This window comes from Musca domestica, unplaced genomic scaffold (assembly GCF_030504385.1).
Source record: "Musca domestica strain aabys unplaced genomic scaffold, Musca_domestica.polishedcontigs.V.1.1 10, whole genome shotgun sequence".
In the NCBI taxonomy this organism is placed as follows: domain Eukaryota; kingdom Metazoa; phylum Arthropoda; class Insecta; order Diptera; family Muscidae; genus Musca; species Musca domestica.
In genome coordinates, this window is record NW_026712115.1 from 2,878,877 (window position 1) to 2,903,439 (window position 24,563).

The 24,563-nt window shown below is 36.6% G+C and overlaps 1 protein-coding gene across 5 annotated transcripts in view; it reads right to left on the bottom strand.

Moving 5' to 3' along the window:
* The window catches only part of LOC131803769 (myosin heavy chain, non-muscle), a 90,751-nt gene that overhangs the window by 48,298 nt on the left and 17,890 nt on the right, over nucleotides 1-24,563 (bottom strand). For all 5 annotated transcript variants that reach the window (XM_059125462.1, XM_059125448.1, XM_059125454.1 and 2 more), the window contains exon 2: nucleotides 15,071-15,286. In XM_059125462.1, coding sequence (XP_058981445.1) covers nucleotides 15,071-15,286 — 216 coding nt within the window. The remainder of the gene's footprint in view (nucleotides 1-15,070; nucleotides 15,287-24,563) is intronic.

The following is a 24,563-nucleotide window of genomic DNA, read 5'->3' on the forward strand; positions in this document are numbered from 1 at the left end:
AGTAGTTTTGAAGAGTTTTTTTTACAAAATTAGAGTTAAGCCGAAGAATTTTAAAAAATGATGTGAGACATTTCTCAGATTTCCATCCGATATTTCTGACAGAATTCTGAAGTTAACGAAATAGCTTAACATTAAGTAACACGGCTCCGAAAGTTCTTATATTCAAAAACATCTCAGTGGAATTAGACTAGTCAACCAAACCTCAGCCTAGCTTGCCATTTGCGTTCGTTGGTGAGCAGAAGCAGGTAGTTAATAAGGAGTCCGGTGCTTGCTGGAAAGCTAAATAAAAGTAAAAAACAGAATAAAAAACGCTAATTCAAACAGGCAACAGCAACGGCAACTGTGACTGAGTGCCGATCTGGTTTGGACGTTATTTACCATTCAAGGAGAATTAAGTCAATGCAACCTGGGGCAATTAAAGCGGCATTTTGCCGCCGTTTTTTGTTTTTTTTTCTGCTACTGCGAATGATGATGTTTGATATATTTATTCCACACATGTGTATAATTTACAAGTGTGATGATGTTGTTGTTTTTAAGATTTATTCCATGGGTGAATATTAAGGAGGAACAAGTGGCGGCAATTACTAGCCAGAGGGAGATTTTGATAGCTTCTGGGTTGAAATCGACAAAACGCGGACAATTTTTTCCACAAAAGAGGATAACTCTTGTTACAAACGTGAATAAATCTACAGGGTGAGATAAAAAAAACTGCAACCAACTTCAGACTGCTGTCATTTCTAACCCACTCTTCCGACAGCTGTTAAAATTATTCCAGTGACAGCTGAAAGTAAAGAAGCGACTTGATCGAAACCCGCATCGCAGTGGCCGAAAAATGGCTCGTCAGCTGAACATATCGCAATATTCCATTCGGCAAATATTGAAAAATGAGCTCGGGCAAAGCCATTGGAATTCCAATATGTGCAAGAACTTACACCGCAACAGAAAGAAAATAGAGCTAAAGAGTTGCTTCGCTTGGCCTAAAGTGGTGAACTGCCTAATTTGGTTTTCTCGGATGAGAAAACATTCCTTGTCCAGCAGTTTGTAAACAAACAAAATGATCGTGTTTTCTTGCCAAAGAGGTCAGCTGAAAATGTGCACCTTCAATTGGCCACTAGAACTCAAGCGCCAGCCATTGTGATGGTGTGGGCCGCCATAACAACAAAATAAATGACGAATATTATCGCGAAAATATTCTAGAGGGTGCTTTAAAGCCGCAGACCTTGGACATTCCAACAGGACTCAGCACCATTACTCTTAGCAAGCGCCACCCAAGAATGGTAACAAAATGAGGTTCCTCGCTTCATTTCCAGCACACAATGGCCACCAAAACCGGGAATGGGTCAAAATACCGCAGAGCAACATTCGGGCCGCGTATGACGTTTCATTGGCCGTTTGAAGGCCATAATTCGTGCCAAAGGTGACCAATTCGGACAAATCTAAACTTATTCTAAATGTTATGCTATTTCCAACATTTTTTGCTTTCATTCAATAAAATTTAAAAAAATGTAAAAAGTATGGTGGTCTTTGTTGCAGTTTTTTTATCTCCCCCTGTACAAACGTATATAATTTTATCCGTGGATAATACTACCCGAGAACGCCGATATTTTATCAGGAATGGTGGATATTTTTTTCAGAAAGGTGGAATTTCTGTTCACAAACGTGGATATGTTTATTCACAAATTTGGATCTTTTTATCCAGAAAGGTGGATAATTATACTCCCAAATATGGATAATCCGCAAAAGGGAGAACTTAATCCACAGCAGTAAATAAATTTATCCACAAGCGCGGATAATTGTATCCACAAACGTGAAAAGTTTTATGCACATATATGGATAATTTTATCGAACAAAGTGAACAGTTATCCATAAACGTGGATAATTTTTTATTATTCAACCTGGTTAATTTGGTGATCAAACTAGGATAATGTTATCCAAACAAACGTGGATAGTTATATGGGCAAATATGAATAAATTTATCCAAAATTTGGATATTATTTATCCAAAAAACTTAGATTATTTTATCCACCAAGGCAGATAACTTTATCCACAAGCGTGGATAACTTGATCCAGCAATGGGGCTAATTTTCTAGAAATGTGGCTTATTTTATCCACATATGTGGATAACGCCGCTGTGGATTATTTTATCCACAAACTCGGATATTATTTATCAAAAAACTTAGATTATTTTATCCACCAAGGCAGATAACTTTATCCACCAAGGCAGATAACTTTATCCACAAGCGTGGATAATTTGATCCAGCAATGGGGCTAGTTTTCCAGAAATGTGGTTTATTTTATCCACATACATGATAACGCTGATAATTCTATTTAAAAAATTTTAATTATAAAAAAATTATCTAAAATTTTGTATAAAACATTTCTGAAACACTCTGTCCCCGCGATGAATAATTACATGTTTTTAGTTAATTAATCAATTAATTTTGCAATTAATCCGTCGTCACATATTCTAAAATTCTTTTGAATGAATCAGAAAATTTGCCCGTCGTCTTCGTCAAACATCAACAGCAATTTTCAGATTAAAGACCACCCGCCCATTTAATTTTTGGCCTAAAAATAGATTTTCGTCATCATCGCCACCTTCAGCCACCTTCGTCACTAGCGACGACGACGACGACGACATCGGCTTCTGCATTCTCAATGCAATCAGTCGTTGTTGCAAAAGTGATTGAAAACTATTTGTTCTACCTGACGGTACCAACAGACAGATGATGCCTAAAGAGCAAGAGTTTTTGCACAGATAAATAATTCGATGTCTTTCTGAAAACCTGAGAGAAATTTTTTGAGATAACCAGGGGGCAGGGTTTCCAAGGCGGTATTTAGTGATAAACTGAATGCAGGGAGATTTTATGGTAGGCTTAAAGGTCATTGTATTCATAAGAGAAAAATCTCATAGAAATGAGGTAGAGTTGGGTTTTGCTATTGGCGCCCAAGCTGCATTGTTATCGAATACTTTATACACGAGCAGAACAAAGTCTCTTTCGAACAACTTGAGGTAGCAGCCAAAAAGACTTCGTGATTAATTTCTAATTCTAGTTTTGTTATTACTCGAGTATAAGAGGCGCCCAAATGGCGTCGTATATATATTCAAATTTTAGCGTTGTCCTGTCCTGTTGTCCATCAGTTCGACCAAATGGCGTTGTTACATACGTAATTCCTGGAGGAAGTATGGAATTCGGGGAGATTTTAGACTAAACGAGTAAAAAAGCTGTAAGTTCGACCGGACCGAACTTTGAATCCCCTTCACCATTTGTACCGAATTTGGCCACTTTCAAAACAATAAAATCCTTTAAAAATTCTGTTAAAATCTTAAAAATACCGAATGTTTCCGTTATCCGTTTGTCATAAGCCTTACAATATTCAAATGCGAAACTTGAAAGAAAAATATGCGAATAATGTAGCTAAAATCTTCAAAATACCGAATATAGGGAGGTACCATTGTATGGGGGCTATACGAAGACGGGGACCTGCACAAACAATTTTCTGCCATAGGCTGTGGTATCTATTACGAACTTCAAATACCAAATTTGAAACGTTTCTGGTGAATAATGTCGCTTAAAAAAATAGGGAGGTACCATTATATGGGGGCTATACCAAAACGTGAACCTACATTTCCCATTTTCAATACCAAAAGTCCTGCAAACATAATATACATTTGAGAAAAATTGTATAAACCTATTTCATTTCGTTCGTAAGCTAAAGTGGTTTCCCCAGACGGACATCGTTAAATCGACATAGAATTTTATGCTGATCAAGAATATAAATACTTTGTTGGGTCTAAAATGTATATTTCGAGGTGTTATAAACGGAATGACAAACTTCATATACCCTCCATACTATGGCGGAGGATATAATGACGTTCAGAAAACTTGTGCGTCTGAACCCATTGCTAATATTATAGTGGCAAAGACTTCCTGAAGGAAGTCTTTAAAACGTAAGAGTTATATATAAGAACTGAAGAGTGTTTTTAAGGACTCGATTAAAGCCGTAATTATACGTGTGCTCCTATAGACCAACTAAGGGAGGTCTTTATAGATGGAAGGTGAAAAATTAGGGATAATTTATTTGACTAAAACTTCTCTGCGAACCATTGCCAATTTGCCATAACGAAATGTAGGACACCTGACGTGAGTCTTTATAGACAATCTTGTGGTTGAGCTGGATGTCTTGGTATATGGAAGGGGAGTCTTATAGCCTAGCTTAGGGTATTTTTGTTGGCCAGCTGAAAATAAAAAATCTCTGTGAATCATTGACAATGTTAGTGTTGCCATTTACCCAGTAAAAATGGCGCCCAAATGGCGAATTTTCTCACATAAGATAAAGTCAATTTTCCATCGACTGTCATTCATTCATATTCGTCATAATGTCGCGATATGATCGCTTAGATCACTGCTACTGGTACTTTTGCTGCAGCTACTGCTGGCATCTGTCTATATATCAATGCAATATTTTGCCTCACCTCAACCCATTAAATAACTTGCGTCATTTAAGGTAGCACCTCGGCCGACAACAAAAACTGGCACCAAAATCAGAGACGACGCAGCGATTGTCGTGGCATTTTATGATGCATAATATTTTCATGTGTTGCGGTGAATTAATTATAAAATTTCTTTTGGCGTTCTAAGGGAGGGATGGTGGCAGGACAAACATGACTGCAAACGCAAAGGAAAAATTGCAACAATTTTATTAACAAAAATTGTTATTTTAATTACCCCGCCCGCCGCCTCTCCTCCATCTCTTATCCAAACGTTTTAAAATGATAAATCGTTCTTTGCCAAAGCTCAAGAGGAACAAATACATTCCGAACATGTGTGAATCCATTGGGACAGACATAAATCATGACGTACATCATATTTTGCGTCTTTTCCGAGGTGGATGAGGAGATCAGGGGGTGCCACGAACGAAAGGTGGAGGCTGAAATATGCATATCTGATTTTTTTTTGTTTACGCTTAAACATCATTATTTTTGTTGTTGTTGCTGCTGTCTTGCCCAAATCAATTTAATTCAATACCATATTTGGTTGACAATTTAACAAACTATGTGGAGCTGCTGGCTGACTGACTGACTGACTGGATGTTTATCGGGGCTGCCTAGCGGCGGACAGGCCAGCCGGCTGACTGACTGCTTCGGCTGTTTTTTTTTTGCTTGCTTGTAATTGAAAACGTTTTGAGTGCATAAATAATCGAAAACGACATATAAGAACATTTGGGTCAATTTTGAAAAGTGAATTTTTCCAAATATTGTTTTCTTGTTGTTGTAGCTGTTGTTGTTTTGTTAGAATTCAATTGCGAACCAAACAAAACGACCCAAGGATAAATGATTAATTGATGCGAGCTGTTGGTGTTGTGGCTGTGATTGCCTTATGTGATAATCGTTTTTATTAAATTTTCATGGAGAAGAAAAAATATTTTCAAGATGAGATTTCCTTCGTTCTTTTTGGATAATGTGGATAATTAAAATACTATGCAAGTTTTTTCTTTTCTTTTTGAATTAATTAAATAATAAAAAAAATATAACAGAAATAAGCTGGGAGTGGGAAATTATTAATAAGGGTTATGAGTTTAGATCAGCAGAGACATTACAGGGTGAGATGAAAAAACTGCAATCAACTTCAGACTGCTGTCATTTCTAAGCCATTCGTCCGACAGCTGTTAAAATTATTCCAGTGGCAGCTCATTATATTGTTTACAAGCGTTCATAAGCATTTTGGTGAGAATTTTCCAGAAAAAAAGTTACTCATGATGGAATTCAAGCGTGATAGTGTGATTTCTTTATATTTGGCTGGAAAACAACAAGTGGCAATCGTTCGAGCACTCTAGCATTTAAATGTGAACAAATCTTTTGTGTCTCGTACCATCGCTCGTTACCGAGATACTGATAGCGTAGCCCGACGTCATGGAAGTAGACGGAAGAAAAGAGCAACTTTAGCAGAAATGGTTCGAAAAGTAAAGAAGCGACTTGATCGAAACCCGCGTCGCAGTGGCCGAAAAATGGCTCGTGAGTTGAAAATATTGCAATATTCCATTCGGCAAATATTGAAAAATGAGCTCGGGGTAAAGCCATTGAAATCCCAAGAAGTGCAAGAACTTATACCACAAGAGAAAAAAAAAATTGACTCAAAAGAGCTAAAGAGTTGTTTCGGTTGGCCGAAAGTGGTGAACTGCCGAATTTCGTCTTCCCGGTGAGAAAACATTCGTTGTCCAGCTGTTTGTAAACAAACAAAATGATCGTGTTTACTTGCCAAAGAGGTCAGCGGAAAATGTGCACCTTCGATTGGCCACCAGAACTCAGGCGCCTGCCATGGTGATGGTGTGGGCCGCCAAACAGCCGATGGTCGCTCTCCGCTCGTATTAATCGGCCGTGGCATCGGAATAAATACCGAATATTACCGCAAAAATATTCTGGAGGGTGTATTAAAGCCTTGGGCACGAAAACAAGACTCAGCACCATCGCACTCAGCACGCGCCACCCAAGAATGGTTAGAAAATGAGGTTCCTCGCTTCATTTCCAGCGCACAATGGCCACCGAAATCTCCGGATACCAATTCGTTGGACTATTGTGTCTGGAGTATTTTGGAAAGCAAGGTTGGCACTAAAAAATACCAAAGTGTCGATCACCTCAAGCAAGCGCTTCGCCGGGAATGGGCCAAAATACCGCAGAGCAACATTCGGGCAGCGTGTGACGATTTCATTGGCCGTTTGAAGGCCATAATTCGTGCCAAAGGTGCCATAATTCGAACAAATCTAAACTTATTCTAAACTTATTTTTCCAATGAAAATTATGGCGTTTGACTTTGTTGCAGTTTTTTTATCTCCCACTTTATAGACGAGTAAGTCTTTATAAAACATATGGGGCGAGTATTTACAGAAAAGCAGACGTTTAAAAGACTTCGCAAAAAATGTTCACATTCTGGTATAGTTATTCTGGAGTTATTCTCAACCCCGTGATTTCAGGGATTTTTTTGAACTAGCTGGTGGCGTGTAAAACCATAGCTAATTTTAGTGGGAACATTAACCGAGAATAAGTGGCGCCCAAATGGTGGCTAACTGAAAAAATCCTCTGGATAAGATATAAAAGACGAACTGAAAAGAGATCACGAGAGAGAGAGAGAAGAGAAATCACGTCCTAGCGAGTTGGGTGTTGATAAAGGTTCTCCGGGATCTTCCCAAAAAAAAAATATATATATATATATATATTTTCGCCTAGAAATAAGTGCCGAAGAGAGAAATTGTTTATTTCACAAAAAATATGGCATATATTCATATTCGAACTGTGTGTCTGGGTATATCACAGCCAGAGACACAGTTCGAAACCAATTCGGGCCAAAATGCTAAAAACGAACTTTTTCAGGAAATTTAATAAAAAAAAATGCCCGAAAAGTAACCTTTTCGGTATGGGCCGGGCCCTCAGGATTCTCTGCCCTGATTGAGGGTGATTACTACCTTGAATAAATTAAAACTACAAAAAAACAATATTAAAGCTGAACAAACTTCGTACAACTTAGAACGAATAAAATATTAATTAATCCATGACATGATATTCTTGAATGCTCTTGTTCGCGTAATTAGAATATTTATTTTATTCTAACAAAAATAGGTAAAAATGTTTATAATTTTTATTGCAACAACAAAATCAACTTATTAGTTTTTATTATTATTTTAATTTTTCATTTGCCAACAGAAGAAAAATGTTTTTATGACTGCATCGATCGGCTTCGCCGTATGTCATATTCATTCATATTTTTTCCGCCCCGTTCAAAACTGAAGACGCCAAAAATGGTCAAATCTTATCTCAATTATTTTAAAAAGGTTTCTAATTATAAAAACACATTTTGATTTTTTTTTCGTAGAATAAAAAAATATATTATAAAATTTATGATTGTTTTTGAGTTTTTGTCGACACTAACAATAAAGATTACAATGCTATAAGGATGAAAGTGTTTCCTAAAAAAATTCCCCTTAACATTGTAAATCTAAATATTTGTGGCTATGGTATTTTGAAACTCCTATTAAAAACCTAGTCCCCATCCCTCAAATCATCACCGAACTGAATATTCTCCTCTTCCCTTTTTCTATACCCTTTCCAATGATAATTAGGTCGTTTAAAACCCACTTAGCCCTTCTTCTACCCCTTCGGACCCGATGATTTCAATTGAGACAAATTTGCAATAAAAATAATTTATTTTATTTGCCATCGTTTTTGTTATTGTTGTTTGTAAATTCAAACAAGTTGTAAAATGTCCAACTGTGACGAGCGGTGATGGTAGGCGCCAATTCTTGGTGATGGCAATAAATCATCAAATCTCAGCCAGAGACTGATTGCCAGCAGCCACAAACAGACCCCAGCAAACAACACCACCCAGCAGCGACACAGTGTGCACTGCAAGATATGAAATTCTCCTCGAAACCCCCTCTCATCCTGCTCACTAAAAACGTTCCCCAATATCCATCAACAACCACCACCACCCAACATTTCAAATAAATTACAAATGCAATGAAGTGTTTGTAAATACATGACAGACAGACAGACAGACAGACAGACAGACAAAGAAGAAATGCAAAATAGTTTTCAGTTTAGTTTGTCTGGTGGCTGTCTGTGGGGCTACGAAGTGTCACCTACCATTTGCTTATTATTCTTGGAGAAAGAGGGGGATATAATAGCATCTAATAGAATAGTTGCGGATCATGGGCGTTAGAATGATGAGATTTTTGTCACTAAATTGTAAACCGTTTCTAAAAAAACACACACACACACTCACATCGTTTAAATAAATTATTTAGCAATTGATACTTAAAGACCAGGCCGAGACTATCTATCATCTCCCTGCACGCTAGGACGGAGGCTAGTAGTGTGGCATTGCATAATTAACCTAACTTGCTGCTTCTACGTTCAACACACACACACATACACACACACACACAAAATTTTAGTGGCTTCCCATTCATTGAACAGGGTAAAAAAGTCACAGGAGATACCCATTCCCTTTGCCCCCAATCCCTGTAACCACAAACATGCTACCCAATTTTTAGAATTCAATTTCTATTTTAACCACAAAATGTCAATAAACATTTCATTTAATTATTTTTGAGCAATGAACCCCACCTTACAAATGTCCAGAGCTATTGACGAGCTATCTGCGACACAGTTCATATTTGTTCGTTTTTATTCTCGACTGAAACTTTCTGCTCCCTACTATTTTTTTTTTTTTTATTCGAGAGCTCTTGAGAGCTACTTCTGTTTGAAAAATGCGAGTGAGAGTCCGAATAGAGTGAGGGTTTACTATGGGGGCTGGGGGAGAATATCGTTATCATTAGCTATATATATTCTCGATGACCAAATAATCGACAAGGTGTCAACAACAAACTTTCGACTATCTATCAAAAATGTATCAACGAGTTATCGTCGATAAACAGTCGACGAGCTATCGATAAACAATGAACAAATAATCCAGAAGCTGTATATTAACAAACAATGAGATATCGACCAGCATATTAAAAGCTATCAACTATCTATCAGAGAGTCATCAACGAGCTATCGATGAACTTTTAATGAGCTACCGACGAGCTGGAAAAGTAATATCGCTGAACTATCGATCAGCCATAGAAAAACTATAAGTAATCGATATCGACACCCAACCAACGAGCTATTGGCAATCTATCTATAACTAATTGTTAAACTATTGATAAAATATCAATGAGCTGTCGACGAAGTATCGATAAGCAATGAATCGAGATGCTATTAACGAGTTATCGATGTCATTTCGATTAGCCACAAAAGAGCTATCGAGAATTTATCGATATAGACAAGATATCCATAAAAACTCAACAAAATATCGACTAGCAAACGACACGTTATCGACCTGCTGACAATTTATTCACTATCGACGAGCGGCTGATGAGCCATCAATTGACCATCAACTACACATAGTCAAGCTATCGATACGTTTTTGACATCGATAAGCTATAGATGAGCCATCCATGAGCCAATCCATCGATGAGTAATTGATACGTTATCAAGGAGATATTTGATGAACTATCGATGAGCCATCAACGAACTATTGGCAATCTACTGAAAAGTCATTGATAATCTATCCACAATATGTCGATGAGCAGTGGATGAACTATCGCTGAGCTACCACCCTAGCCTTAGCTGATGGACCGGTGAGTCATCATCGAGCAATGAATGAACTATTGGTGAATTACCGATGGGGGTTATCGATGCGCTAAACGACAACATATCGAAACTTTATAGACGAGCTTTCAGCAAGTCATCGATGGAAACCAATGGATCAATATCGATAACTTATCGATAGGCCATTGATGATATAATAGCTATACCGATGAGTTATCCGCCTACCAACAATTAATTGACTAGCTAGCATTAACGGCCAATGGATGAACTATCGATGAGCTATCGATAAGTTATCGATCGAGCTATCATGAATTTATCGATGTGCCAATTACGGGCAGTGGATGAAATATTGAAAATTATCGATGCGCTATCGGCGAGCAATGGATGAAATATTGAAAATTATCGATGTGCTATCGACGAGCAATGGATTAAATATCGATAAGTTATCGGTTAGCTATAGATGCCCCTCGTTGTTTTATCAAGGACCTATCTTTTGAATCTTTTCAATCCATGGAATTTCTTTGGAGGTCTTTTACCCATAAACGACCTCCGGAAGATTTTATGCGAATGGAAGACATCCTGAATGTTATTTTTGGGTAGAATACCCTGTTACGGTCATCTGAGCATACATTCTGAATTCTTTGGATTAAAAACCTACTAAAAGTATTATATGGATCGAAGACCTCCCAAAGCTTTAGGTGTAGGATAGAAACCCTTCTTCATAATTAGAACAAATCCTCGATGATTTTATACGTAGTAGACTTTTGAACGTTTTTCTGTAAAAAGAAGGAAGATAACTATAACATGGTTAACAAATAGAAGCCCTCCTTTCGGTCTTTTATAGATTAAATAGTTGCGGAAGGTCATTTGACCATTCGGCAGAATAAGATCTCTTGTTGAAATTATATGAAGGCGAAAGATTAGGATAGAAGATATCATGTCTGCCTTCTACAAATAGAGGTCCATCTGTCTAAATATTGAAGACCTCCTTTGGCTCTTCTACGGAAAGACAAACTCTATTGATACTTAAATGAAAAAAAAATCTCCAAATACACTTCCTAATTAGAACAAACCCTACCATATGGGTAGTAGACTTTTGAAAGGTTTTCTGTAAAAATAAGGAAGATAAATATAACATTTTTAATAAATAGAAGCCCTCCTTTCGGTCTTTTATAGATCAACTAGATTCGGAAGATCTTCAACTGATAGAAAACGTTCTAAATGTTGTCTATACTCTTGTCAGACTCCTCTGAAGCATTAAAAACTTTGTAAAAACATTTTATGTATGGAAGTCCTCTTAAGGTTCTTCTATGGATATAATGCCTCCTAAAGGACATATTTAGATAGAAACTTCCTGCTGGTTTACTATAGACATCTCACAGGTAGACACGTCACTTGTCGCTCCGCTTTGACCTTTCGGCAGAAAGGACATCTCCTGTTGAACTTATATGAAGACGGAAGATCTGGATAGAAGATTTCCTGTCTCCCTTCTACAATTAGAGGACCATCTGTCGCTCTTCTAAATATCAAAGACCTCCTTTGGCTCTTCTACGGAAAGACAAACTCTTTTGATACTTAAATGAAAATAAGATCTCCAAATACTCTTCCTAACTAAAACAAATCCTCAAGGATTTTCATGGGTAGTAGACTTTTGAAACATTTTTAACAAATAGAAGACCTCTTTCCGATCTTTTATAGAACAAATAGATTCGAAAGTTTTATGAGACGGAAGATCAGGAAAGAAGATTTCCTGTCTCCCTTCTATAAATAGGGGACCAACTGTCGCTCTTCTAAATATCGAAGACCTCATTTCTACGGACCTCATTAATACTTAAGAAACAAAGATCTCCAATACACCTCCTCCTAATAAAATTTCAAAATATACAACTTCTCTGTAAAACGACCTTCAAGAGAAACTTAATTTTAAACTCTGTTCTGTTCACACAACGGAAATCTAATCATCCGCAAAAATGAACGCCAACATAAATCACCAAGCGGGTTGTTTGAGTGGCACGCTTGTCCACATGACCCGCTGGCTCAAACGTGCGACGACTCCGCCGCACAACAAATGATTTTGGATTTTCGCTTTAAATGTTAATTTTTTAACCTATTTTCGATGGCAATTGTCGACAAAGAGAGGAAGGGAATGCAAAAGGGGTTGGAAGTCCACCAAAAACATAAATTTTATTTTAGCTTTTATTTAATTTTTAGGTAGGTGGATTTGAGAGTTTTAAGATTTTGAGTTACTCTGGCGACTTATCACAAGAAATAAAGCACAAAACGATAGAGAGAGAGAGAGAGAGAGAGAAAAGACCGAACTAGAAAAACATTTGGAAAAAATAACACTACTCAGGCAGGTCTGACGGTGGTATGACGCCAACACAATTCCGTTTCCAGCGGTTGTTTTTTGTTAAAAGAAATAAAAAAATGTTATTCACAGTTTGTTGTCTCATTTGAATGTTGTTGCTTTTTGTTTTGTTTCGCTTTTTTTGCAAGCAAAAAGTTCTTTACACTCAATTAAAATTCTAAAACAGAAGTCGATAAATATCTTTAAAATTATATGCTTTTTGTTTTATTTGTAGTTGTTGTTTTATTATTGGCTTGTTTTCTGTTCGGAAAAAAGTATGTTAGGCCGTTTTCGCTTTTGTGGCAAAACCGCAAAACATTGTTTGGATTTTTTAGAGATTTTTGTCAAGCGTTGTTTTTTTTTTCTTAATTTCGATTTGTTTTTTTTTTTTTTTTTTTTTTTTGACTTGTAGCAGTAGTTGGGCGTGTTACGGCTTGTAACCTATCACAGATATCTCAATATTTTATTGCAATTTATTTGTTTTTCTATTTGGGTTTGCATTTTGTTGAAGTTCCAATCAATGGTTTTGTCTGTTTGAAACTAGGTGGCAACGCCCATGGGCATTTTACTTGCTGAGGTGACACACATATAAATAAAAGGTCTAATCAGATTTTAAAATGCATTTTTTATTATTTTTTAAAATACCTTCACAAAACGTGGATTCTTTAAACATGTCTTTGAAGGGACATTTTGTATAGATTATTTGGATTCCTGAAAAAGTTTGAAAATTTGGAAACAGGAATTGCAGGGTGAGATAAAAAAACTGCAACAAAGTCAATCGCCATAATTTTTACATTTTTTATTAAAATAAAATTTTAGAATAAGTTTAGATTTGTTCGAATTTGTCATCTTTGGCACGAATTATGGCCTTCAAACGGCCAATGACGGCCGTCACACGCCGACGAATGTTGCGTTGCGGTATTTTGGCCCATTCTCGGCGAAGCGCTTGCTTGAGGTGATCGACACTTTGGTATTTTTTAGTGCCAACCTTGCTTTCCAAAATACTCCAGACACAATAGTCCAACGAATTGGTATCCGGAGATTGTACGCTGGAAATGAAGCGAGGAATCTCATTTTGTAACCATTCTGGGGTGGCGCGTGCTGAACGCGATGCTGCTGAATCCTATTGGAATGTCCAAGGTCTGCGGCCAAAATATTTGTGTGGCTTTTATACACCCTCCACAATATTTTCGCGATGATATTCGGCATTTATTCTGATGCCACGGTCGATTAATACGAGTAGAGAGCGACTATCGGCTGTTATGGCGGCCCACACCATCACCATGGCAGGCGCTTGAATTCTGGTGGCCAACCGAAGGTGCACATTTTCAGCTGACCTCTTTGGCAAGTAAACACGATAATTTTGTTTGTTTACAAACTGCTGGTCAACGAATGTTTTCTCATCGGAGAAAACCAAATTCGACAGTTCATCACTTTCGGCCAAGCGAAGCAACTCTTTAGCTCTTTTGAGGTCTAAGTTCTTGCACTCTTTCGAATTTCAATGGCTCGGGGTAAGCTCATTTTTCAATATTTGCCGAATATTTGCTCTAACGATAGTCACTTGTGGTTTTCCAGCCAAATACGCTTGAATTCCATCACGAATAACTTTTTTTCTGGAAAATTCTTACCAAAATGCTTTTGTACGCTTGTAAACAATATAATGAGCTGTCACTGGAATAATTTTAACAGCTGTCGGACGAGTGGCTTAGAAATTACAGCAGTCTGAAGTTGGTTACAGCTTTTTCATCTCACCCTGCATATTGACATTTCGAAGAAGGAAAAATTTTCAACAAAGAACAGTTTTGAAAACGTGAAATTTGAGAATATTTTCTTATCTTTAAAAAATAATTTTGAAAATGTTTTTTTTTAACATTTTTTACAACTCAATTTATTAAAAAATATATTTTGTTAAATATTGTTTTATTTTGACTGTGGGTGGAAAGATAGATTCCGATTTTCAAAAAATTACCCAAAATGCCCTTCCTTGAATCTGTGTTATACAGTCTTTTTAGACATACAACTCTACCACATGTTTTGCTCTAAAATAAATATTTGTCAATATCGGGATAGTCACTTAGTCAGTCACTCTTCCATGAAATAAACTGCTCAGCCACTTTAGAGGAATTCAGCAGAAAATTCAATAATTTAAACAAGCAAGCACACCCTTCAGGCGGGCAGTTGCTAGTTGAATAAATATTGGAAAAATATCACTTTTTTGGCTGTCGGGAATATAAACAACCCAAAAAAATCTGAAGATAAAACTAATGGTTGGGATACATATATATTTTTAAACAAATATTCAAATGTCCATGTGAGAGTGTGTAAACATTATTAAAGACCATACGAAATGTAAATTTCTTCTTCGATTTGGGTATTCTCTTCAAAAATGGACAATTGTTTATTTAGTCATTTCGCTTAATGACGACACAACTCAATGAACGGAAATCGCGCACATTACCTTATTGACAACATTTTGCGTTTGACGGATGTATGAAATTAGCATTGATTTCCAACAACGTTTTGGGTATTTTTACAAAATTTAAAAAAATAAAAATGAAAATCTTGATACTTACATAAATTAGACCAGAATAGTATCTGTCTTTGATGTTGTGCAAGACGGACGCTTCGTTGAGACATGTCAGTTCGGCCATATCCTCGACTTTGTCGAATTTAGGCGGATTCATTTTTTGTATGTCGTCACGCAGAACCATGACCCGCTTACCCGTTTCGGTAAGTTCGACTTCGACTTCGTCGCCATGTTCACGTTTAATACTGGCAGCACAGAAACCCTGCAAAAAATAAGGAAGAGAGAAACAAAAAAATAAAATTATGAAATCTGGTTTATATTATTTCAACAAAGGAGATATCTGAGAAAAACCACATTTTCTTTTCGACTGTAACTATTTAAATAATTTATAAATCATAATATTGTATCCACCATGTGGATAATATACTTATCCATAAACGTGGATATTTTATTTATGCATAAATGAGGACAATGCATTTATCCGCAAACGTGAATAACGCATTTGAATTGTAATAATTTTTTATCCACAAATGTTGATAACTTATTTATCCGCAAATAAATGTAAATAATTTATTATTAATTTATTATAAAAAAAAGATTTTTATCCAGGAGGATAATTTATTTATCCGCAAATGTGGATAATTTATTTATCCACAAAGGTGGATAATTTATAGATACCAATGTGGTTAATTTATTTATCCATGAATGTGGATAATTAATGTATTTGAAATATGGATAATTTACTTATCCACAAATTTGGATAATTTACTTATACACAAATATGCATAATTTACATATCCGCAAACGTGGATAACTTATTTCGTCCCAATTTAGATAATTTACTTATCCATAAATGTGGATAGTATATATGTATCTACAATCGTGGATAATTTCTTTGTCCACAGAAGTGTTAAATTTATTTATCCACAAATGTGGATAATTTTGTTATCCGCAAATGTCGATGAATTATCTCTCCACAAGCCCACAATACGGATAATATATTTATCTGCAAATGTGGATAATTTATTAAACCACAAAAATTAGATCACATTTATCCCCAAATGTGGAAAATATATTTGTCCACGAATGTGGATAATTTATTTATCCATAAGTATTGATAATTTTTTTATCCATAATCGTGGATGACTTCTTTATTAATAAATGTGGATTATTTATAAAAAAAATTGCGGATTAAACACTCCAGCCTGAAACTGACGTTATGTATACTTTACATAGAAGTTATTTTGTAATTTGTATACCCTTCACCTTGAAAAGGAGGGTATATAACCTTTGCCATTCCGTTTGTAACATCCCTAAATGTTCGTCGTAGACCCCATAAAGTAGTATGATCGGCATAAAATCCATCTGTCATCATTATCAGACGTAGAGCTTCAAAATTTGGCACACTAATTTGTATTGTGTCTAGGATGGTTGGTATTGAAAATGAGATATATCGGCCCACGTTTTGTATATTCAGTGTTTTGACGATTTTTGTCACATTTTTAGGCCCACGTATTCATATATCGCACATATAACGATACCCACCGATATTTGCTATTTTGAAAGTCTCTTTTATCCACGAAATTGTTTCATAGTTCGTATTTAAGAAGATTTGGTTAATGACAATCCTTGAAGTATAAAATTGTCTATAGAGGTTCCTGTTTTGTTGTGGGCTCCATATAACGGCCTCACCCACTTAATGGTTTTTTGAAAAGTTTAACAGCAGTATCCAAGCGCTCTAACTGGTATTTGTAGTTTAAAGTGAAACACGTTTCAATTCAGATACTTATATACAAAAATGTTTTCTTTACCCAATGGTTGGGGTATTAAAAGTTCGGCCCAGCCGAACTTAAAGTTTTTTTACCCGTTTTCTTTTTTTTCAAAAGTCCACTTTTATTGACATTCAAGCTCCCTATTTTAAGTTGTTGTTATTCATCTCATTCCTTTACTTATCCCCCTTCTATTTACTTCTATTTCATGCTTTTGTTTACTTTTCCAATTAATTATGATTATTAAAAAAACCAAAATGCATTCCTTCACGCAGAGAGCCACAGAGAGTGACAATGGGAATTTCCACTTTATGGCTATGTGGAGGAAGGCCTTTTGTTATCATGTGTATGCCGTAATTCAAAGGCAACTCTACATTACTTTGAGTAACTCACTCTCATTTTTTCTATTTTCTCATTCTCCTCGGGCATCTTTTGTGTGGTGCATTTCTAAATATGATGCATGTCTGCAGTAATTTGTGTTACTATGAGAGAGCGAGGAGATGTAGCATCAATCTCCACCATAATACCGGCATTACTGCGAATTTCATAATGCTCTTTTCTCCTCCCTCGCCGTAACCTCTCACTCTCTCTATCCCTCGCTCTCTGTTACTGTAATTTACTTTAGCCGGATTTTATGGGATTACTGCAAATTGGTATTTGTTTATTTTTCTCCGTTTCAATGTGTGTGTAAGTTTGATGCAATTTTTGCATCACGATATGGCGGCGGCTGCCACAGCCCCCAGAAAAAGATACACACAATGACGGCGTTGTTAAAGAAGAAGAAGAAGATGAGTGCAACAGCAGCAAACTAAACAAGTTCAAGGCTCTGTAAATGAAATTCCTTCAACTTGACGTTTAAACTTAATGAAAAATGCAACACAATTCACAAAGTTGTTGCAACGAAGTGAAGAGAGCCAACCAGACAACAACAGAATCCAATAAGAGGAAGAGAAGGCAACGAGATGATGGGATGAAATTCAGAGAAGAGAGAAAAATATAAACACCAATGAAATATATCCGTGAATCGAATCAACTGTTTGAACGCGTTGTTGTGTTACAGAATAAAGCATCTTCTGTTTCTTCTTCTACTTCTTCTTCTCATTTTGAAAATAAATTCAATTACATCCGATTTATGGGTTTATGGTATATCTGAGAAGATGTGTTTATATTAGCAGCGAGGCAGGGCTGTTTTGTGTGTCGGAATTTTGCGTGCCTGCTACAGTTGATGCAAAAAAAAAAAAAAAGAAATATGCAATTCAATGCTGTTGTTTATTTTCTAATAATAGGCGCGTGAAAAAAACTAGAGAAACAAAATTTTGCAGTTGTTGTATTTTTATATCAATGTTATTCTTAGCACAATTGTTTGGGGCATGAAATTTATTGTTCGTTTTTTATGCTTTTATTTTGGCGGACTTTAAAAAATTATATAGGTTTTCAATAACATATGTTTGAAATATCCAGAAGACCCATTAAAGGTCTCACCGACGCATCCTGCAATGTCCTTTACAACCAGTTCGGATGGATGGGTCCATGGCTCAATAAAGAAACTAGGAAAAATGCAACTCTGCACCGGAGACTTAGAGGAGAGGTCTAACGGCCAAAAATTGGATTTCTCAGAAAATACAGGGTGAGATAAGAAAACTGCAACAATGTCAAACACCATAATTTTTACATTTTCTTTTTAATTTTATTGAATGAAAGCAAAAATGTCGGAAATAGCATCAAATTTTAGAATAAGTTGAGATTTGGTCGAGTTGGTCACCATTGCCACGAATTATGGCCAATGAAACAAATAACTTTTTTTCTGGAAAATTCGCACCAAAATGCTTTTGTACGCTTGTAAACAATATAATGAGCTCTCACTAGAATAATTTTAACAGCTATAGCACGAATGGCTTAGAAATGACAGCAGTCTGAAGTTGGTTGCAATGTTTACATCTTACCCTGTATATAAAAATATATCATTTCAGAGGCTACATCGGTGGCAGGACTATCACGTACCAAAGTCCCGCTGAAGTCCTGTATTAGGTATTCTACCCAAGGGAATACATTAATACATAGAAATTAAGTGTTATTATTATCCATTTACCCTCCCCGTCTCCATTAAAATCATTCTGCCAACCTAAAAATTTGGAGTCACAAAAAACTGCTAACCATTATCTCCCAGAAAACTACAAATTCCTCCAACCAAATCAAACATTACTCTATGTTGAGGAGGGGTGCAAATGTCAAGGAAAATAAAAGAAATAAAAATTTCATAATTGTCAAAAGATAATTCCAAACTTTTGTGTGTGTGTGTGTGTATTTTTTCAAGCAAACATTAATTTGACACAGAAGCAACGTACACTCACAGTCACGAGCGTTTTAAAGAAAATGTATGTCACATACTTATCTGCTTTTTTATGACGGTTACATATTTTACTCACTCACAAATTATTTTTTTTTTTTTTTGTTATTCTTGTTACTGTTGCGCTGCTACCGGTTTGATGTGGCGGCTCACTGCCACCGACAACAACAAACGCAAATTAATAATAAGTTAAGTTGTTATTTTTGTTGCTTCAGTTGCTTGGCTGCACCCATAGAAGAGTTATGAGATAAAAACAGAAACAAGCAACAACAACAACATCGTTATTAAAATTCTTAAAGGCCTGCCAGCTACCAGTATTCATTTGGGGTGCTCAATGTTGAAGGTGTGTGTATGAGAGTTGGTTGGAAAAAATTTATTAAATAGAAGGAACAGTGTTCTCTGAAAATTTCGAGATGGGTTCAAAAAATAACTCTAGCAGCTCCTCGATAGAGACACCGAGCAGCTCGTCGACAGAAACTCCGAGAAGCTCGTCGACAGAGACTCCGAGCAGCTCTTCCATAGGGACACCGAGCAACTCGTCGATATGGATACCGAGCAGCTCGTCGATAGGGGCTCCGAACAGCTCGCCGATAGAATCCGTCGATAGAGACTCCGAGCAGCTCCCTTTATAGTCTCTTATAGATTCCCTTCAGGGTCCCTAAACTCTCTTTAGACTCTCTTCATGCTAGTCTCCGAGCAGTCATCGATAGAGACTCCGAGCAGCTCCCTTTAGGGTCTCTTATAGATTCCCTTCAGGGTCCCTAAACTCTCTTTAGACTCTATTCATGCTAGAAATTCTATAAAGACTCCCATCGGCTCGTCTAGCAAGACTATACATGTGCAGCTAATCTACAAAGGCTCCATGTCTTCAGGTTCATCCCTTAAGATCCCTATTTCAAGCTCGTATATACGGATTTTTTAACTTCGGCCCGCCTCTATAGATCAACCTTCCTCTCTAATAGGGTCTCCCATCTTTCAGGATCGTCTATACCACCTCCTTACCCCTAGGCCCGTCTATATAGACACTATGACTCTAGAGTCGTCTATAACGGCCTTCAGGCTCCCATTGCCTTTATACTCGCCTGTGAAGGCAGTGAGTCGCCTTCTATTAGTTTTAAGACCCTCGACTTTTCTGAATCCTTGCTTTCAGGCTCCATCCTTGCTTTCAGGCTCCATTTTCTTTATCTCTGCCTCTAGGTTCGTCTATAAAGACTGTCTTCAAGCTCGTCTATAGTAACCCATTAACTCCGAGATCGACACTAACGACCATTTTTCATCCAGGTTCGTCTAATAAAACCCTTTAGGCATCTATACAAGGCTCACTGCATTCAAACTCGTCTATATAGACACTGTCTTCAGTCTGGTCAAAGACTCCCTGTCTTCGACTCGCCAAGAGACACTCCTTGCTTTCAGGCTCATCTATCAAAACTGCCCTGTCTTTAATATCGGCTATAAAAATTCCCTGTTTTAAATTTCTTTACTTTTAGGGTGTTTCATAAAGAACCTCTGTCATCAAACTAAATTAGAAAGACTCCTGTGAGTTCGCCTAGAAAGACTACCGTGATCCCGTCTAAAAAACACTACCTTTAGCTCGTCTCAAAAGAGTCTCCCAAGCGTCTAAGAAGGCTCTAGGCCCATTAAGAAAGTCTTCCTGGTCTACAAAGAGCCGCTCTTCAGAGAAACTCCAACTGGTCGATAAGGCTGGCCTATAAAGACCCGTTCTCCAGGTGGTCTATAAATACCCGGTCTTTAAAATCCTGTCTATAAAGCCACGGTCTATAAAGACTTGCTCCAGCTGGTCTGTAGACTTTCTGCATCTGGTGTATTAAGACTTCCAGATTCCAGACATTTAAGCTTCAACATTACGTTCTATAATAATAATAAAAACCGCACATTATAGTAAGCCACAACGACATGACAACAAGCGAATGCAAGTCTGACAGGCGAGCAGACTAGCTACCATTGCTTAGAATGTCATAACCAAACAAAATAGTTAAAAAAAAAACTTAAAAAAAGAATGAAAGTGGTTTTACTAGAAATGCGGCGGTTATGTTCAGAAAGAACAAGAAACTAATAATAAATTACTTCCACCAACACACAATGCATGCAACAAGAACAACAACAAATAGTGGCGGCAGCGGCGGCTTTTACCGGCCACAATAATCAGAGAAAAAACAAGAACAACAAAAACAACAACAATGAAAATACCACAATAATTACATTCACCTACTGCAGATTCATTCAACAATCTATTTATTGTTGTTTTTCCTGTTGGTGTTGTAGTACAGAGTAAGATAAAGCAACAACTCTCATCACTCATTTACTCGCCCGACCGGTTGGTAAGGTAGACGACATTTAGTGAAAGAGAAAAACGTGAATAAGAAACATAAGAGAAAAACCATTACATTTCATAATGTATGTGTGGAAGAGAAAGAGAGAAAGGGAGTCATAGACAATGGCCATAGAAATGTAGAGAGGAGCACTAAGCAATTAGACAACATCACTTTTTAATGGAATAATTATAATAAATATAATTTTCATAGACAAATTAATTGTAATTTCTGTTGTTGGTTGTGCAGAGTTGTCTTATTTTTATAGTTGAAAAGAAAGGTGTGATGGAAAGAAGAGCTATTACTAATTATTACTAAGAGAGACGACTCTAAGTTACTGACAAACCTTTTACGATTTACTACCTGATTGTGACGAGCTGAAATTATGATTTTATACATTCATAGAGTCCACATTTTCAGATCATGTATAAAAGGCTGCGACCCTTCAGAGTCTATATCTATATAAAAGAGGAAAATGTTTGTATGTTTGATTGTTTGTTTATAATTTATAAGCTCAAAAACCGCTGAACAGATTTTCCTGAAAATTTACAGACATATAGCATCGCCTGAGGTAAGTAAAAAGCCTGAATAAAGAAAAGTAATATAGGTTATATATATTTTGAACTAGGAACTGGAGATAAAGCATCAAAATCGGAGGTACCTCCAAAAATTTAGAAATTGTATACAAATACCTTTTGATCGGTTATAGATATAGTATTCAAATTTGAGATGTGTGACGGAATTTAGTACGGCAATAAATTTACGAAATTACATTGAAATCGGTTCAGAATTGGATATAGCTTCCATACATTTTTTTCGGGCGATTTCGTGTATTTAATGCACCAACCACACTATGGACCTCCTCTTTCAATGAAATTTCTAACGTGAAACGGGATTTGATACTAAATTAGTTATAGCTCCCATACATACAGGGTGAGATAAAAAAACTGCAACAAAGTTAAATGTCATATTTTTTACATTTTTTCATTAAATTTTATTGAATGAAAGCAAAAAATGTCGGAAATATCATCACATTTTAGAATAAGTATAGATTTGTTCGAATTTGTCACCTTTGGCACGTATTATGGCCTCCAATCGGCCAATGAAATCGTCACACGCTGCCTGAATTTTTCTCTGCGGCATTTTGGCCAATTCTCGGCCAATCGCTTGCTTGAGGTGATCGACACTTTGGTATTTACCCAAGACACAATAGTCCAACGGATATTTTGGTGGCCATTGTGCGATGGAAATGAAGCGAGGAACCTTATTTTGTAACCATTTTTGAATGGCGCGTGGTGAGTGCGATGATGCAAGAGTCCTGTTGGAATGAAATGCGGGCAAAATGTTTGTGTGCCCAAGGTATTAAATACACCCTCCAAAATATTTTCGCGATAATATTCGGCATTTATTTTGATGCCGCGGTCGATTAATACGAGCGGAGAGCTTTACCCCGAGATCATTTTTCAATATTTGCCGAATGGAATATTGCGAAATGTTCAGCTCACGAGCCATTTTTCGGCCACTGCAATGCGGGTTCGGATTAAGTCGCTTCTTTACTTTTCGAAGCATTTCTGCTGATGTTGCCATTTTCTTTCGTCCACTTCCTTGACGACGGGCTACGCTACCAGTATCACAGTAACGAGCGATGGTACGGGATAAAAAAGATTTATTTACATTTAAATGCTGGAGTGCTCTAACGATAGCCCAATGTGGTTTTCCAGCCAAATATATAGAAATCACATTATCACGATTGAATACCATCACGAATAGCCTTTTTTCTGGAAAATTCCCAGCAAAATGCGTTTGTAAGCTTGTAAAGGATATAATAAGCTGTCACTGGAATAATTTTAACAGCTGTCGCAAGATTGGCTTAGAAATGACAGCAGTCTGAAGTTGGTTGTGGATTTTTATTTCACTCAAAAAACCCTGTTTTTTTTTGGGTTGCTCATAAAATCTACCAGCCAACCGACCCTATGCGAAGACTCTCCGCTTTCGTCTATAAAAATTCCAGGTTTTTGATCTTATATATAATCTTCAGAATCGGTCCAGACTTCAAGCCTATGTAAATAACCTTGAGATTCGAGTTCGTTTTTTGATCATTTTTATAGTTCGCAACTTTAACTTGTCTAAGAAGCAACCCAAGGTTTGTCTACAGACACTTCCTTGAATATTTACCATAAATTCGTCCAAAAACCTCTTCAAATCACGACTGAACTTTGAAGAACACCCTCCTTCAAATCATGTTTATGAATATGTGTTGAATTCCACGTCGTAAATCAAACATTGTTATTTTTCGTTCTTTCCCAATATTTCATTTGAACCTTTGTCGGCAACTTATAAGAGAGGGAGATATGGTCAGATTTAAAACAGACTCAGTTATTTTATTTATAAGACATTCAAACTCGCCCACGTTAGTTTAAATTTGTTTGACTGAAGTTTCGTTAGTCTTTATTCTTTCTTGTTTCGTTTCGTTTTTCTCCGCATTCTTGGAGAACTTTATTTATTGTTGCTCGTGCAACGTTAATGGTTGAAGAACATAGTTTGATTTAAAAAAGTTGCCTTAGGTTGTAATTTTTTTTGGGCATTCGGCTTCTTCTTCCACTTCGTTGAAACTGTTTACAGATGCCTGAACAAATTTGAACAAAATTGTATGTGAAAGAATAGAAACTACTGATTTATAATAAATGAAGAATTACAGAATAATTGCATGACTGCTGTAGTTTGCGGAAAGTTGGTTAAGGAAGTTTAACAAACAATGTGATTTTTTCTTGGCCCAAGAGGGGTGAGGGAGCATAAAGAGATAGAGAGAGAGAGAAAGGTGTAGAAAAAACTTCGACCTTAACAGTTCACATTAAAATGAGGCTTCGTCTCAGGAACGCCCGCAGTCGAACTTCGATAAATTTCAAAGTAAGACGTTGAACATTCCTGGAAGTCCTGTGGCCACTTCGCCGATCCCAATAAGTAATAACAATACTATCTGCACTATGTAGGAAAAGTTCTCTAACGGCACGTACCAATTTCTAAGATTTCCATACAGATGTCATCACATGGAATTTATTTAATTTCTTTATAATTGTTTATTTTATGCCTCCA